General features: G+C 49.7%; 1 protein-coding gene across 1 annotated transcript; it reads right to left on the reverse strand.

Moving 5' to 3' along the window:
- Window positions 1-10,126: 10,126 nt before the first annotated feature.
- Window positions 10,127-13,812, reverse strand: LOC144168592 (uncharacterized). The gene is made up of 5 exons (XM_077697545.1): window positions 12,919-13,812; window position 12,529; window positions 10,822-10,978; window positions 10,582-10,717; window positions 10,127-10,500 (listed from the first exon to the last, which is right to left on the reverse strand). Exons 1-5 carry the CDS (start codon window positions 13,699-13,701, stop codon window positions 10,243-10,245), a joined length of 1,335 nt encoding a protein of 444 aa, XP_077553671.1. The 5' UTR covers window positions 13,702-13,812; the 3' UTR covers window positions 10,127-10,242.
- Window positions 13,813-14,981: the final 1,169 nt, after the last annotated feature.

Below are 14,981 nucleotides of genomic sequence, written 5' to 3' on the forward strand. Positions count from 1 at the left end.
CCTTGGTCATTGGTGGGACGCCGTTCCTCATGCATACGCATGGTGTCAACGGGAGCCGTGTTCTGGGCCCGCTTGCTCGAAGCCAAATAAGACAGTCTTATTCGCAGTCTAATCTTATTGGCAGTCTTATTCGGGGTCTTATCTTCCCTAGGCTATAAGACGCTTTCTGGAAACTTATAAGACAGCGAATAAGACTCTAAATAAGAACGCAATAAGATTGTGAATAAGTCTGCTCCGAGCAGTCTTATTCACAGTCTTATGCTGACGTGGTCGGTCGTTTCATCATAAAGATCGACCTCCATACCGTGAAAAACGAGTGTTGTAGCCGTAAAAGTGGCGAACGATACCGAGCGGCGACGGCCGTTCGACCGTCTCATAGACCGTCTGCTTGCAACAAATAAATGCCTGTTCCGAGGAGATCGACGCCGTTGGAAACGCCGCCGGGAGAGAGAGTGGAAAGGGACAGACAACGCCGGCGCCAGAAGCCGCGAGGCCTACCTACTTTGATGTGGCACCGATGGCTGCAGCCAACCACCGTTTTCAACTTTCGCTATGCGCTATGGGCGTGTGCTTGTTTTTCCCGGGTATCGCGGCTTTTTTTCTTCCTCACGTGGACAGGAATGATAGTCTGCGCACCGATATTAGTCCCGAGCAGACATCGGGCGGCCAAGCGCGCGGTGTGAATGTGTGATCGTCTGCTACATCGGCTGTCGCCGCAGTAGCTACGAAAAGGCGGCACGGAAAGGACGGAACAAATGTATTTTTTTATAAAATCATACCCATTAACTCACGAACAACAAATAGACGTTCACAATAGAACTGCAATGTGACAACAAAATTACACACCGGAGCAAAACGCTAGCCGCCAGTAGTACTTCTGCCCGTGAGCGTCAAATAAAATCGCGTTTTCAACGAGAAGCTGCGCAGACTTCGCGTCTTTCCATCCTTCTCTTCGAAAGTAGCGGTTACGAAGCTTGATTGTTTGGGTTTGTACTTCGATTGCGCATTCTGCTTGAGCAATTGGGATCCGGAGGCGGCACGTAAAAGCAGCATGCATAATATCAACATTCGGCTATATTCTACAGCGCGATTGTTTACAGCTGCACCCCTCGCTAGGCGTGCTGCCGGCTAGGCAGCGGGTTGTTGCGATCGTATCGCCGTTTCAGGCGGCGTGCGCGCTGGAGTGCTCGTTGCATCCGAGTCTACGACGATGAATACGAAGTCAATTCGGAACTTTCTAATTTACAGTGAGATGAAAAGCACGACTCGCGTTGCGACAACGTGAGACAACGTCGTTGCTTTTTTGCGTCAACCCAGTGGGTTTCTCGGGCCCACGCTTCGAGCAGACGATCTTTGCTTGTGACTTCGTTTCGCGGCCGGGCGACCGAGGCCCGGCCGCGTGAGTTGGCCTACCAAGGATGGCGGATCATTGTAACGTATCTGTCACAAGGCCCAAATACGCCGTCTGATGGTCAGCATTTCTTGAATTTATCCAATAATGGTTCAAAATAAACGCTTGCTCAACGCCGGCGGCGGCAACACGCAGTTTTGCTGCGTATTCCCCGCTTTTCCCTAGGGGCCTCTCTCGTGGTCATATAGGTACCCGCAGTTCCTATTGTCTTCAATAAGACAGCTCTGTAGCCTGGCCCGAGTGCTTTCGAGCAAGCGCACTAGTCCGAATCTTATTCGCGGTCTTATTGAAGTCCGTGAATAAGACTAGACTGCGAATAAGACTGCCAATAAGAACGTGTGTTCGTGCAAGCGGGCCCTGGTGTCGAAGGCGGTGGATCATGTTCGCTTAGACGTATGCTCCGAGGAGTACGATTTGCCCGACCTACACGCGGTTCCTCTTTATGTGTGGTCGTTTTAGCAGCTCACATATCCCCCTTTTCCGTTGTTACAATCCATGGTACCGAAAGTGCCATGTATAGATGGAGCGGAACCGGATGTCGCGGCAGTGCTAGCGATTGTGTGTGGTGATGTTGTAAGTTGCCAGGGGGTGGGTTTGGGACCTAGTCAACTCCGCGGGACTGGGTTGCCACCGAGATAAGACGCCGGTTTACCTTTCTGCGAGCGGAGTCTGTCTAACTTCGAAAAAATACACCGTGCTTCCTCCGCACTCCTTGGTGGAGGATTTTTTGAGAGGCTGCGAGGTTTATTATTTGTTATGAGTTCTTCACGCATAGCACTTTTGAGCTTATGAGTGTTCCAATTTTCTGAGTGACGGTGTGTCTCGCTCACTGGATACGTGTCAGTCGCCTGCGGTGGTATTGGGACTGGACCACACCATATACGTTTAAACAGGGTAGAGGGTTTGAGACGTTTGGCCGCATACTGCAGCAGACGAAACCTGCTAGTACTGACTCAGTTAAGGTACTTTCTTGCAATCGCATGTGTTCACAAAGGTGACAATTTTTTATTAGAAAAATTCCGTACATTCGGAACGTTTCAGGAGGGTGCTAGCTCGATGTAGGGATGCATTAATTCGGCTGCAAGGAGTGGTATCGGGCAGCACGGGACAGGAGCGATTGGCGGTCAATGGGAGAGGCCTCCGTCCAGCAGCAGACTTCATCAGGCTTATGATGATGATGACAATGTGTCCTCATAATTATGACGGCCAACTACTTTCCTCTCCTTTTTTAATATTAAGAAATTTTCAACCAAATCAATCTTGGTAATTTTGACATTTACGTACGTCTTCCGCCACCGCCGTATGTACCTATCTTCAGTGTAGACTTTACAATAGGGATTATCCAGCTGGTCTTACTCGGGTTGGTATAGAAAAAAGAAAATGAAGTGTTGACATTGCTTAAAATTGGGAAATAACACTAAAGCATTAGTTAACCAGCTCCTTTCCTAGAGATGCAAGCTCGGGTATTAGCCTGCCGCTCGCTAGCACAATTGTTCCGCTTTTACATCTAATCTTCTCAACCGGTTCCCGCAGGTTTACTTATAATGAGTTTTACGTTGCATGGCACCTGGTAGGCTGAACGACACGCCACGCCTACGTACCGTTCAGTCTAGAAATGGGCCTACCAAACACTATCGGGTGCTGTTGTCAGTCATAATTATAGAGAAAAAAGAAAAAAAGTCGCAAAATTGAATGGATGACGACGGTTATGGAGGACTAACTTATAAAACAGCGCTATAAACAGGACTACAGAAAGGGCACACGGACAGGGCGCTGAGTCCTGTAGTAGTCCTGTTTATAGCGCTGTTTTATAAGTTAGTTATGTACCAACTGGCCCGCCTTCAATCTGGGTTATGAAGGAAATGCGATGCCCTCGTGCCTCACACGGAGCTTCCCACTAACGCCTCAGCTTCGACCAGCGGCACAGGAGCCAGCAGAAATTGAGCGGGATATGACGGCACACGCAAATACCGTCACATAGGTTCCGTAATTGGAAACCAATATTTTCGAACGGAGTACAAAGCTGTCCTCGTAGTTTCTTTTACTGAGGCTCACGCATGTTTGACTTTTTTTTTGCAGTGCCACAAGTTTAAAAATTCGGCCACTTAAGCAACTGAGATACGAAGACTGAGGAAACAGCGAGGCTGTTGGTCATCACTATTGCTTTAACTTGGCTTTCCTTAGGAAAGCCATTTTTTGAGAGAAAGATGATTAAATAGCGAAGCTTCCTATATGCAAACAGAGTTTAATCAAAGTCCACAATTCACTCTCCTAGGGCCCTATTCTCGATTGCACAAATTGCCGGCAATTCACCCATGTTTTTTTGCGTAAGCCCGACGCAAGCAATTAGTGACGTGCTGCACCTATAGCTATGACGACATGCAGTGTAATTTGACGAGTCACTCATAAAGATCGCTACCAAGGCATCAAATATTGTGCAAGAAAGATATAAAAACACTTGGCATGTACTATAAAAATTAAGACGGTAGCTGAGGCTGACAAGAAAAACACATTTCTAGAGGTCAAATTTGGCGTCAAAACCACAAGGAGATCGAGTAACGTTGATCCAAAAGCGAGCGAAAAGCGGATGTCGAGCTAAAGAACATCACATAATTTTTTTACCGTATCTATTTATTTCTTTCAATCGCTTTTAGTAACATAGCTGGGCTCCCTGCTTCAATGCAAGCTTTGTTGCGTTATCACCTTCCCTGCCGCGACCGCCGCCACGCCATCGTCTGCTGCTATGTTACAAGTTTATGGCGTGATCACAGAAAAAGACGGCCGCGACCATCCCTTCTATGACACATAAGAGCAGCGAAGCGCTACGCCTGATAATCGCGGAGCGCACCGATGTCGTCGATTCACTCATTCGTCAAGCTCGACTTCAATCAGCGCTGTAATGAACCAAATATTCACTTTTCTTTGTTATTTTTCTCTTGAGTTCGATCATGTGACCCAACAGCTTACTAGGACGAGTATGGACAAATGCCATGCATTGGGTTCTCTTTGTAATGGAGAGGCTTGTACTGCCCTCTTATGTAGCGGTTACGCCAAACAAATAATTTTTATTTTATTGCCAAACATAAAAGCAAAATACTGCACTTTATTTGTATGCTCCATGATCGCTGACTTGGAAGCAGTTGAAACTATAATTTGTTTAGGTAGGAAACATGCTTTAAACAGCGCGCATGCCGAACTGCGCCTGCTGCAAATTGCCGCACATTTCGCCGTGCCGAATGCCGGGGCAATTTTTTGCCCTATTTTGCTTGTATTTTGCGACAAAAACAGCCGCCATTTTCAAGCTGTTACGTAGCATTACGTCACTTTTACACAGGCTGAAGCACGGCCGGACTGGAGCAGCGGCGAGCGCGCACTTTCATACGGCCTGCGCACCCAACAGGGAAACCATACAGCAGACTCTTGACAGAGTGAGGGCGCTTCGAACCAACCCTCTACCCTCCCAACCCTCTTTTTTCTTAGTCGACGCATCGCCTCTGACCGAGCGAGCCGACAACGCTTGCCGCACGTGTTTTGGATCTGCCGGGGAATATCACCGGTACCAATGAATGCCTTCGCTGCTATATCTCACAAAAAAAAAAGACTCATTGTGCACGTCAGTTGCATGATTAAGAGTTTTAGCGGTATGTTTTTGACAGTGCGCTCGCTGCCAGCGGTCCGCTCAGCCCGACCGGAGCGTGAGCAGCAGAAACACTAAGCGATAACCGTATCTGCCCCGGCGGGAAATCATTCGCGTCACTGGTCATGCCCTGTGCGCGAGCAAACCAAGGCATCATCCGAAAGAAAAAATAAGAACTGATATTTCAGTCACGGAAAATGCCGCGTTTATTGCCTGCCTCACCATTTTCATATAATACAGTTGCTGATAAGATATGAAGGCCTCGCATATTTTTCTTCATGTGCCCCCAGTTAAAATGTTTCTTTCAATTTTTTGGTTAGGCGCTTCCGAGTGATAATGTTAGGCTGTTTGACCCTATTAGGCCGAAAATTCAAAAGGGGGGAAGGAATCGCCTATTGTAATGACGCACATGTAAATTTACACGGACAAGTATCACGACACTCACGTGCAGCCACGGCAGGGCTAGGGCAGTGGCAAATGCGCGCGCGCCGCCCCTCTACCCCGCCCGTGCTGTAGCTCAACCGGCAAGGGTTGGTCCGCAGCGCCACAAACTAGCGGCGGTGAAAGGTGGGAACTATACCCGAAGCGCAGGCCGTATGAAAGTGCGCGCCCGCCGCTCCTCCAGCCCGGCCGTGGCTGAAGTTGCCAATGCACGACGTAACCATTCCCGCCAACTGTTTAAATTACGTCACGCCTTCTCAGCCAATCACAGAGGGAGTGTGTATTACAAGCAGTATTGTTGTTGAATAGCAAAGACAGGCTTACGTTGTCATGTCCGCTGCATTTAGTCTGGTTTTTCATTGCCGGCCAAGAATTATGCGCCTTTAGTAACGAGAAATAAGGCAAACTTTGGAACTGGTGTCCGTAAACGACATGAAACGTCCAAATGACGACAGCACACACAACCGCTTTGTCAACCGGAAGCACGTGACCAAAATTGAAAGCCAATCAGAAAATACTTCCGGCAAATTGCCAGAATTGCCGGCAATTTGTACAGTCGAGAATAGGGCCCCTAAACTCGAAAATCCAAACTGCCAAAGCCCGAAGCCAAAGTCCACTTCAACTGCCAAAGTCCAAAGTCAATGCCTGCGCTAAGAACCCGAAGGAAATGCTGGACGTGCCGAATGCGATGAAAGCGAAATCAGATAGACGCCGGTTTTATAACGCGTCGATTTCGAACAGGGGAAGCGTTTTTTTTTTTTCTTCAGGCGTGCACTCCCAACACGTGCTCCTGGGTTCCTTGCCTCCTGTCCACTTCCCCTCACATTTCCTGGGGCCCTATTCTCGACTGCACAAATTGCCGGCAATTCAGGCAATTTTCCGGAAGTCTTTTCTGATTGACTTTCAATTTTGGTCACGTGCTTCCGGTTGACAAAGCGGTTGTGTGTGCTGTCGTCATTTTGACGTTTCATGTCGTTTACGTACACCAGTTCTAAAGTTTGCCTTATTTCTCGTTACTAAAGGCGCATAATTCTTGGCCGGCAATGAAAAACCAGACTAAATGCAACGGACATGACAACTTAAGCCTGTCTTTGGTATTCAACAACAATACTGCTTGTAATACACGCCCCCTCTCTGATTGGCTGAGAAGGCGTGACGTAATTTAAACAGTTGGCGGGAACAATTACGTCATGCATTGGCAACTTCAGCGGCGTAAAAGTGACGTAATGCTACGTAACAGCTTGAAAATGGCGGCTGTTTTTGTCGCAAAATACAAGCAAAATAGGGCAAAACATTGCCCCGGCTTACGGCGCCGCGAAATGTGCGGCAATTTGCAGCAGGCGCAGTTTCACATGCACGCTGTTTAAAGCATGTTTCCTACCGAAACAAATTATAGTTTCAACTGCTTCCAAGTCAGCGATCATGGGACATACAAATAACATGCAGTATTTTGCTTTTATGTTTGGCAATAAAATAAAAATATTTGTTTGGCGTAACCGCAACATAAGAGGGCAGTACAAGCCTCTCCATGACGAAGAGAACCCAATGCTTGGCATTTGTCCATACTTGTCCTAGTAAGATGTTGGGTCACATGATCGAACTCAGGAGAAAAATAACAAAGAAAAGTGACGATTTGGTTCATAACAGTGCTTATTGCAGTCGAGCGTGACGAATGAGTGAATCGGCGACATCGGTGCGCTTCGCGGTTATCAGGCGTAGCGGTTCGCTGCTCTTCGATGGTCGCGGCCGTCTTTTTCTGTGATCACGCCATGAACTTGTAACATAGCAGCAGACGATGGCGTGGCGGCAGTGGCGGCAGGGAAGGTGATAACGCAACAAAGCTTGCATTGAAGCAGAGAGCCCAGCTATGTTACTAAAAGCGATTGAAATAAAGAAATAGATATGGTAAAAAAATTGTGTGATGTTCTTTAGCTCGACATCCGCCTTTCGCTCGATTTTGGGTCAACGTTACTCGATCGCCTTGTGGTGTTGACGCCAATTCTGACCTCCAGAAATGTGTTTTTCTTGTCAGCCTCAGCTACCGTCTTAAATTTTATAGTACATGCCAAGTGTTTTTATATCTTTCTTGCACAATATTTGATACCTTGGTAGCGATCTTTATGAGTGACTCGTCAAATTACACTGCATGTCGTCATAGCTATACGTGTAGCACGTCACTAATTGCTTACGTCGTGCTTACGCAAAAAAACATGGGCGAAATGCCGGCAATTTGTGCAGTCGAGAATAGGGCCCCTGGCGTAGAATTTTCAACCTCTCCACCTGGCGGAGCAGAATTGCATCTTAACGACCTGCCCGGACAGAAGACAGCTTAATAAGCTCCGCTGTTAAAAGGCTTCCTTTTTGATATGTTATATTCTTTCTCAGCTGCAATAGTACACAGTAGACTCTCGATAAACGAAACTTGAAGGGACGGAAAAATTAGTCCCGTTTAACAGGAGTTCCGTTTATTGAGATAGATGTGTGAAAGTGTAAATGTATCTCCGTACACAGTCTTCACACGTTCACTGCGTCGTGGGTCACCGGTGGGCCACGGCCTGTGCTCCACCTATGCGGCTGGAAAGTTACGTGCATTTATCTGCTTCCTTGATTGATTGATTGGTTGATTGCGGCGTTTAACGCGCCGACGCAACGCAGGCGATAAGGCGCGCCGTAGTGGAGAGCTCCGGATAAATTTTGACCACCTAGGGATCTTTAACGTGCGCCGAAATCTCGTACACACGGGCGTTTTTGCTTTTCGCCTCCATCATAAAAGCGGCCGCCGCGGCCGGGAATCGAACCCGCAACCTCGTGCCCAGCAGCGCAACGCCTTAGCCACTCAGCCACCGCGACGGGTTATCTGCTTGGGGCAGCAATAACTTTATGACACTTGAACGCAGAGGTGTGATTTTGTTTCATGAGGATACACACGCCCAGAAGAATACTTGTCTGATGTTAGAGGCCATGAACCATCGGTGACCCACGACGCACTCAATAAAAATGTGTGCTGCGTGCGGGGTGACCCACCAGTGACCTACGCATGAGAGCTCTCCATCTTGTGCTGCCGTCTGAAGTTCGTAATTGCAACTAACACTAGGCCCGGCCTGCCGAACGCGCCTCTCCGCCGGTGACGGCGCTAGTTTCCCTTTCCGCCGCAGCGTCAGTCGTGGCGCTAATCATCGGGGAAAGAAGAGCGGCGGCTGCTGGCCGCGGTCGCGGTGTCCATGCGGTGCGAGTTGTTTGTGAGCACACTGACAGCCGAAGTGAGCATCTTCATAATTTATAATAATATGCGGTGATACGTGAGGCAGAAACTCACAATACAGGCGTCGCAGACTAACCAGTATTTCCGAGGTAGGCACAGCGGTGCATTTGTTTTCCTTTTAGCGCGCCGCATGCGACGTTATCATGTGGCGCATTGGTAACGTCATGCGCAATAGGCAGATTTATTCTAAGGAATTTCCCAAAACTTTCAGGAATAATATTTAGCGTGGCAAGCTACTGTGAGCAATCGCATTTCTGTTTATTACGTAGCTAGCCTATAACTTCCGCGTGCGCGAAAATCACATAAATGCGTCATGGTGTGTCGTATACGTCCATTTTTCAATGCGCATTTGATAAATGTGACTGCATATTCTCAAACATTGCTTTACCTGCGTTTTCAAACAAAACTGGAATACTCGTAATACCTTTTAGGGTCCATTGGTTCATTTGCTTGGGAAATATTGTTCGACTGCACTTTAAGCTACAGAGTACACAAAATTATGGAGGACATGCGAATGAAGTGGACAGAGCGAACGCAACTATGAACTGATTTATTACAACAAGAACACTATTTACATGGGAACCAAAACACATGGAAATGTGTACAGGATGCAATTGGAATGGTGGAAAACTGGTGCAGTCGTTCCTTGAGTTGCACTAGTTAAACAACGCAATATACAGTTCGAAGGCAGATAAAAATGTAATAAATCTCTGGGACATAAGAAGGTAAATATAATACATTTAAACGAAAATGTATTGTTTTTCCTCTTCGCCTACGGATCCCCGGCAATCAGCTTTACAAGCGGAGAACTTTTCGCGAGAGAGGCTTTCGCGAAAGCTTCAGTAAATTCTCCAAAGAGCTATTAACGTCGCCAGCCCAGTTAGCAAGAAGCGGCCTCAATAGCTTTTTCAAAAACACTTCGCACAGCTCATGACAGTGGTACGGGTCCCTGTTGCTGGCGCACCACATCAGTGGACAGTCTGCGAGGTGTGGGAAGACAGTGTCTAAAAGAAGCTTACAAATTTGTCCGCTGTGTCGGACATGCGAAGATTGCAGGGACTTTTCCAGAAATGTGCATAATAATTTGCACAGCCAGACCGCTTGCGGTCGGGGGTAGCTCAAACCTCCCTGGTCGAGGCTGTATAGGAACTGATACGCCCCGCCAGTGGCCTCGTTCCCCTTCAGCTGCACCTTGCATTCAGGGCACGTCACCTGCAATGTTTGACAGAAAGGTACAGTACACCACCTAACAGTCCCATTTTCAAGCAGCGTCACGAGGTAAATTAAGTGAAAGTAATAAATGATTACCCTTTTCTCGCTTCCCGGCCACGGTGGCCGCTTTTCTGATGGAGGCGAAAAGCAAAAATGCCCGTGTGTACGAGATTTCGGCGCACGTTAAAGATCCCCTGGTGGTCAAAATTAATCCGGCGCCCTCCACTACGGCGCGCCTCATCGCCTGCGTTGCGTCGGCGCGTTAAACCATACAATCAATCAATCAATTACCCTTTTCTCGCAAACGAAGACCAGGTAACCAGCCAAATAGGTTAAGGGCGCGAATTCCAGTTCCGTGGGGACCTCATCAAGCTTCATTATGTGCTGAAGCTTCCAGAGGACAGCAAGGGCGCAGTCAGGGCACCTGGGAACCTCCGAAGCTGCCCTTTCGCTGACGCAGCTGACAGGCTTGAGTGCAGCCTGGCACTCTGAACTGGTGGGCGCATTTCCACTCGTGCTGGCCTGCAAAATACCAACCTGCACCGCAAATCGCGCTTCTTCAGTGGAGCAGTTTTGGGAACACATGGCGGCTAGCTGAAACTAGATGTTACTACGAACCTTGAGAAGCTTCTCAGCTGTGAAAACGGCTGCTCTGGCGTCAACACGGTCATTTCCGCCGTTAAACTGTCGGAAGCAGCTGAAAACCGACTCCACTGGATCGCTGTTTAGGGCTCTTGTCAGCACGTACCTGAAGCTAAAAAAGTAGGAGAGAATCAGTATGGCTACACCACAAGAAGTTGCTTATGTGGGTGCGTACTATGACTGAGGAGATGAAATCTCTAAAAAATTTATACTTGCCCGATTTCACTCAGAAGATATTCCACGACAGCGACGGTGGACTTCGTTGTCATGACAGTTGCTTCATGGGTCTCTTTTGTGAGGGATTTCGTCCCAGCCTCCATGCTCTCATGTTTGATGTCTTCAATGTAGGCGACGAAATCAACCTCGAGCCACGCTAGGCATCATCAAATTGTGGAGAACGCACTTACAATTACGTCAGAGCCTTTCTGGCCGATAGGACAGCCACCATAGGGTTAGCTGAGCACCGCTCAACACCCTTTCAACTGACTGGAAGAGGAACGCCCCAGGGCTCAGTTCTATCCCCGATACTCTTCAATGTGGCCATGGCTAAGCTGCCTCCTCTACTCAACGCAATTCCGGGGCTTCGCCACGCGCTGTACGCGGACGATGTGACCATGTGGGCAACACGCGGATCGGACGGCCAAATACAGGACGCCCTGCAAGAGGCAGCAGATGTAGTTCTGAACTATGCCTCTCTGGGGGGCCTGTCTTGCGCAGCGGAGAAGTGAAGTCCGGCCTTCTTGTGTTGCCTCCCCGCATGCGACCAGTAACCAAGCCAGAAATATCCGTTTACCTTACCAGTAATTTGATCCCGTGCGTCACCCGAGTCCGAGTCCTAGGACTCCATGTACAGTCTAACGGCCGCGCCACGCACACAGTTCACCTCCTCAAAACTCAAATCACGCAAATCACGCACATGATCCGTCGCATCTCCAACAGACGCGCCGGCCTCAAGGAAGCAGACACCCTCCGCATAGTTCATTCCTTACTCATCAGCCGCCTTGCCTACCACGTCCCCTTTCACAATTTGCTGCGCTCCGAACTCCAGCGCCTCAACACTGCCTTACGGACGGGAATCAAAGCAGCCCTGGGACTTCCCCCCTACACTTCTACACAGCGTCTCCTTCAATTGGGTGTCCATAACACGATAGAGGAAATTATTGAGGCACAACGAGCTGGTCAGCTTATCCGCCTTAGCACCACCCGCACCGGTCGTCACGTGCTCGCCAGCCTGGGCTACCCTGAGCCGTCGTCCCCTCTCCCACCAAACCCTGTGGCTCTCGCCCCTGTCCTTCGTGCACGTTTACAAGTTGCCCCGCTCCCCAAGAACATGCACGCGGAAACCAACCAGGGCTGACGCCGCGCCCGAGTCGAAGCGCTAGCCCGCCGGTACGGTCAGGACCCACATGTGATTTACACCGACGCAGCCAGTTATCCAGCCAACCCCAACGCTAAAGTGGCAGTGGCCTCTGCAGTTACTGGCAATGCGCAAACAACTTGCTCTCTACGCACCGATTCCATCAGGGTGGCCGAGGAAACAGCCATAGCATTGGCTGTGTCCCACATCACCACCGCTCGACCCGCGGAAGCTGACGACGACGAAACCTGGGCAATTATAACAGACTCTCAAGCCGCCTGCCGGGCATATTCTTCTGGAATCCTCTCCATCCAAGCAAACAACATTCTTCGACACTCCGATCCATCCAAGCTTCCCTTCATTCGTATCGTGTGGACCCCTGGCCATGCCTCCCTTCCTGGAAATGAGCACGCACACGCGCTCGCCCGAGAAATGACCCACCGGGCGTCAGAGGAAGCGGACAGACAGATCCGGGGTGGCTCCAAGACATCAGCTTCCATCATCCCATCCCACGAACCTCTCAACTATACACTCACACTCGCTTACTACCGCACACAAAGAAAAACACTACCTCCACCCCACCACTCCCTGTCCCGCGCCGACGCCACGTCATCGTCATGGCGGCAGCTCCAGACACACACGTTCCCAAACTTACACCACAAACACCTCTTCTACCGCACCCAATACGCTGGCAACTGCCCGGCTTGCCAGAGCCCCACTCCCACCCTCTACCACTCGTATGGGAGTGTCCGCGTCCACCAGACGGGCTCACCCCTATACGCATCCCCACCCTCTCCTCTTGGGAGGCTGCTCTGTCCAGCACTGCCCCGCAAGACCAACAACGGCTGATCGAGCGGGCCCGCCGGATAGCGTCCGCCATTGGAGTCCTGGACTGAGGACCCCACTCATAGAGGCTGCTCTTCGGCTAACAAATGATCCATAAATGTTTTCACCACCACCCTCTCATCATCACTTGAAACAAACGGCGCTTCTCTGGATTTCCACCCAGCAATATCGTGAAGGTCATACCATCGGGCAACATACTTCATGAAAGTAACGGTTGACCCACAGTCTCCGAATTTCTTAGCGCTCTTGTGGCACTGTGGGTTGCTGTGAAGGTACTCAAGGGTGGTAATTACTACCGGAGAAAAAATAGCCGTAGCACGAGACACCTTCATTTTTTCCAAATTTGTCGGCTCAACGTGAGCTCTGCTCAAAATGCGCACCGGCTTCACCAGCAAATTCTCTTGGATGTTGTGGAGCTCTTTCAAGAAAAAAACACCTCTAATTGGCCCTACTCCGTCAGACATTTCCCTTTCCAACAGGTTGGTTCTAAGGTTCTTGATGAGGTGGCTTGGATCGAACGACAGGAATAAGGGTGCTCCTTCGCGCATGGGGTGCGGCACAACATGCTGCAGCGTGCCGTCCTCCGACATGTCCCGGAACATTGCGGTGTTGGTCTGATGATTGTCCGCAACGATGCGCACAATCCGAAAACCCGATTCTTCAACTGCCCTCATGACATGAAGGGTCATATTCAGAAGATTGTCGTGTTTTAGGTTCTTTGTGAAAAAGTAACCTGCCGGGATAACGTACGCCGTTGACAGACCGCGAAGTACAACACAAAGAAGCCTATTAGCCACTTCGCTAGCACGTGCTGGCCCTTCACACTGAGCATCGATAAGGCCAAAGATCCTGTCAACTTGTCGATCGTAAATGAGCTTCTGCTGTATTGACATTTCATCTACGATGAGGCTGCAGTAGGCCTCGTTATCTGAACGGAAACCTTGCCTTTCCGTCTGCAGCCGTTCCCTGATGAGGCGTGTCACTCCAGTTTCGCCTGTGGACGATCCAACGAATCTTTGAAGCGTGCTTCGGCAAGGCAACTTCAGAAGGTTTCTGGAACGCACGTGGTCGTACCCTTTCCGAGAGCACGCTTTCCATAGCACGCACTCTCTTACTGTTGTCTCTTGCCATGTTGGTCTGGCTTTGTCGAAATTCTCCACTTGCTCCAGAAGAAACCTAGCGGTTTTGTCACCCTCTTTTGCGGCGTCACGAATCTTCACAACTGCCTGCACAGCGCGATCCTCCTCGAACTTCTTCACTTGTTCGCGGAGTTCGTCGCAGCGTTCTTGCAGTTTTTGTAGTTTTTCGTTTAGTCTGTTTGCTTGCATTTGAAGGCGGTGGGCATTTTTCTTGGTATCCGTGATAAAGCCTGTCAGATCGAATGAAGTCTGGCATTCTTGAGTCCCAAAATTAGGTTTGCCGCATGACTGCTTGTCCGTGAGAGAGTAGAGGATTGGGTCTGCATCTGTTGGTGAGTGCGGTGGCATCGGTCGATGTCTTTCTTCATTCCCAGTTAGGGTCGTTTCATTTTCTGCAGCCGTTGTGCTCACTTTCTCTTCATTGCTTGCTTGAGATGACGGCGCACACGCCTCGAGCGGCGGCCGAACAAGCGCCCTCCTTCTTTTCGGGCTTCCCGGCTGCATGTACGTTGGGTACGACGGGAATCTTGTCGGCACAGCTGTTGGTAGCAAGAACTTGCGCTTCAGTCCCACCTTGTAGTCATCCTCTTTGAAGTGCAGCGAGCAAACGACTGATCGGGAGCTTGGTTTCCATTGGCTGCCCTTGTCGATACCTTGACGGGAGATGTTGTGCAGCCAGGCGTCACGGAGTTGCTCTTTGGCCGGAAACTCGTGGTAGCAGACGTCCGAGGTTTTCGAGGAATTCGACCTGCAGCGCGGCACGCAGCAGTACTTAGGCATTTCATAGCCTGAAGCACACTAGTACGTTATATTAAGCGCGCAATGCGCGAAAGTATGCGAAACGAAAAGCTCAAAGCGCTCACGCGAGCTTCAACACTCCCGCCACTGCTGCTTTTCGCGCCCAAATCGTAGTCTGCACTGATATGTGGCGCCCCACTGCGAGTACAAGCGGCAACCGTAAGCTTCGCTTTCATGACCTCGCCCGTCGCCCACGCGCGATGGTGCAAGCCGCATTAATCCTTCCGACCACGGCT

Source organism: Haemaphysalis longicornis, unplaced genomic scaffold (genome assembly GCF_048455015.1).
Source record: "Haemaphysalis longicornis isolate Haplotype H1 unplaced genomic scaffold, Haemaphysalis longicornis Haplotype H1 scaffold_1, whole genome shotgun sequence".
NCBI classification, from domain to species: domain Eukaryota; kingdom Metazoa; phylum Arthropoda; class Arachnida; order Ixodida; family Ixodidae; genus Haemaphysalis; species Haemaphysalis longicornis.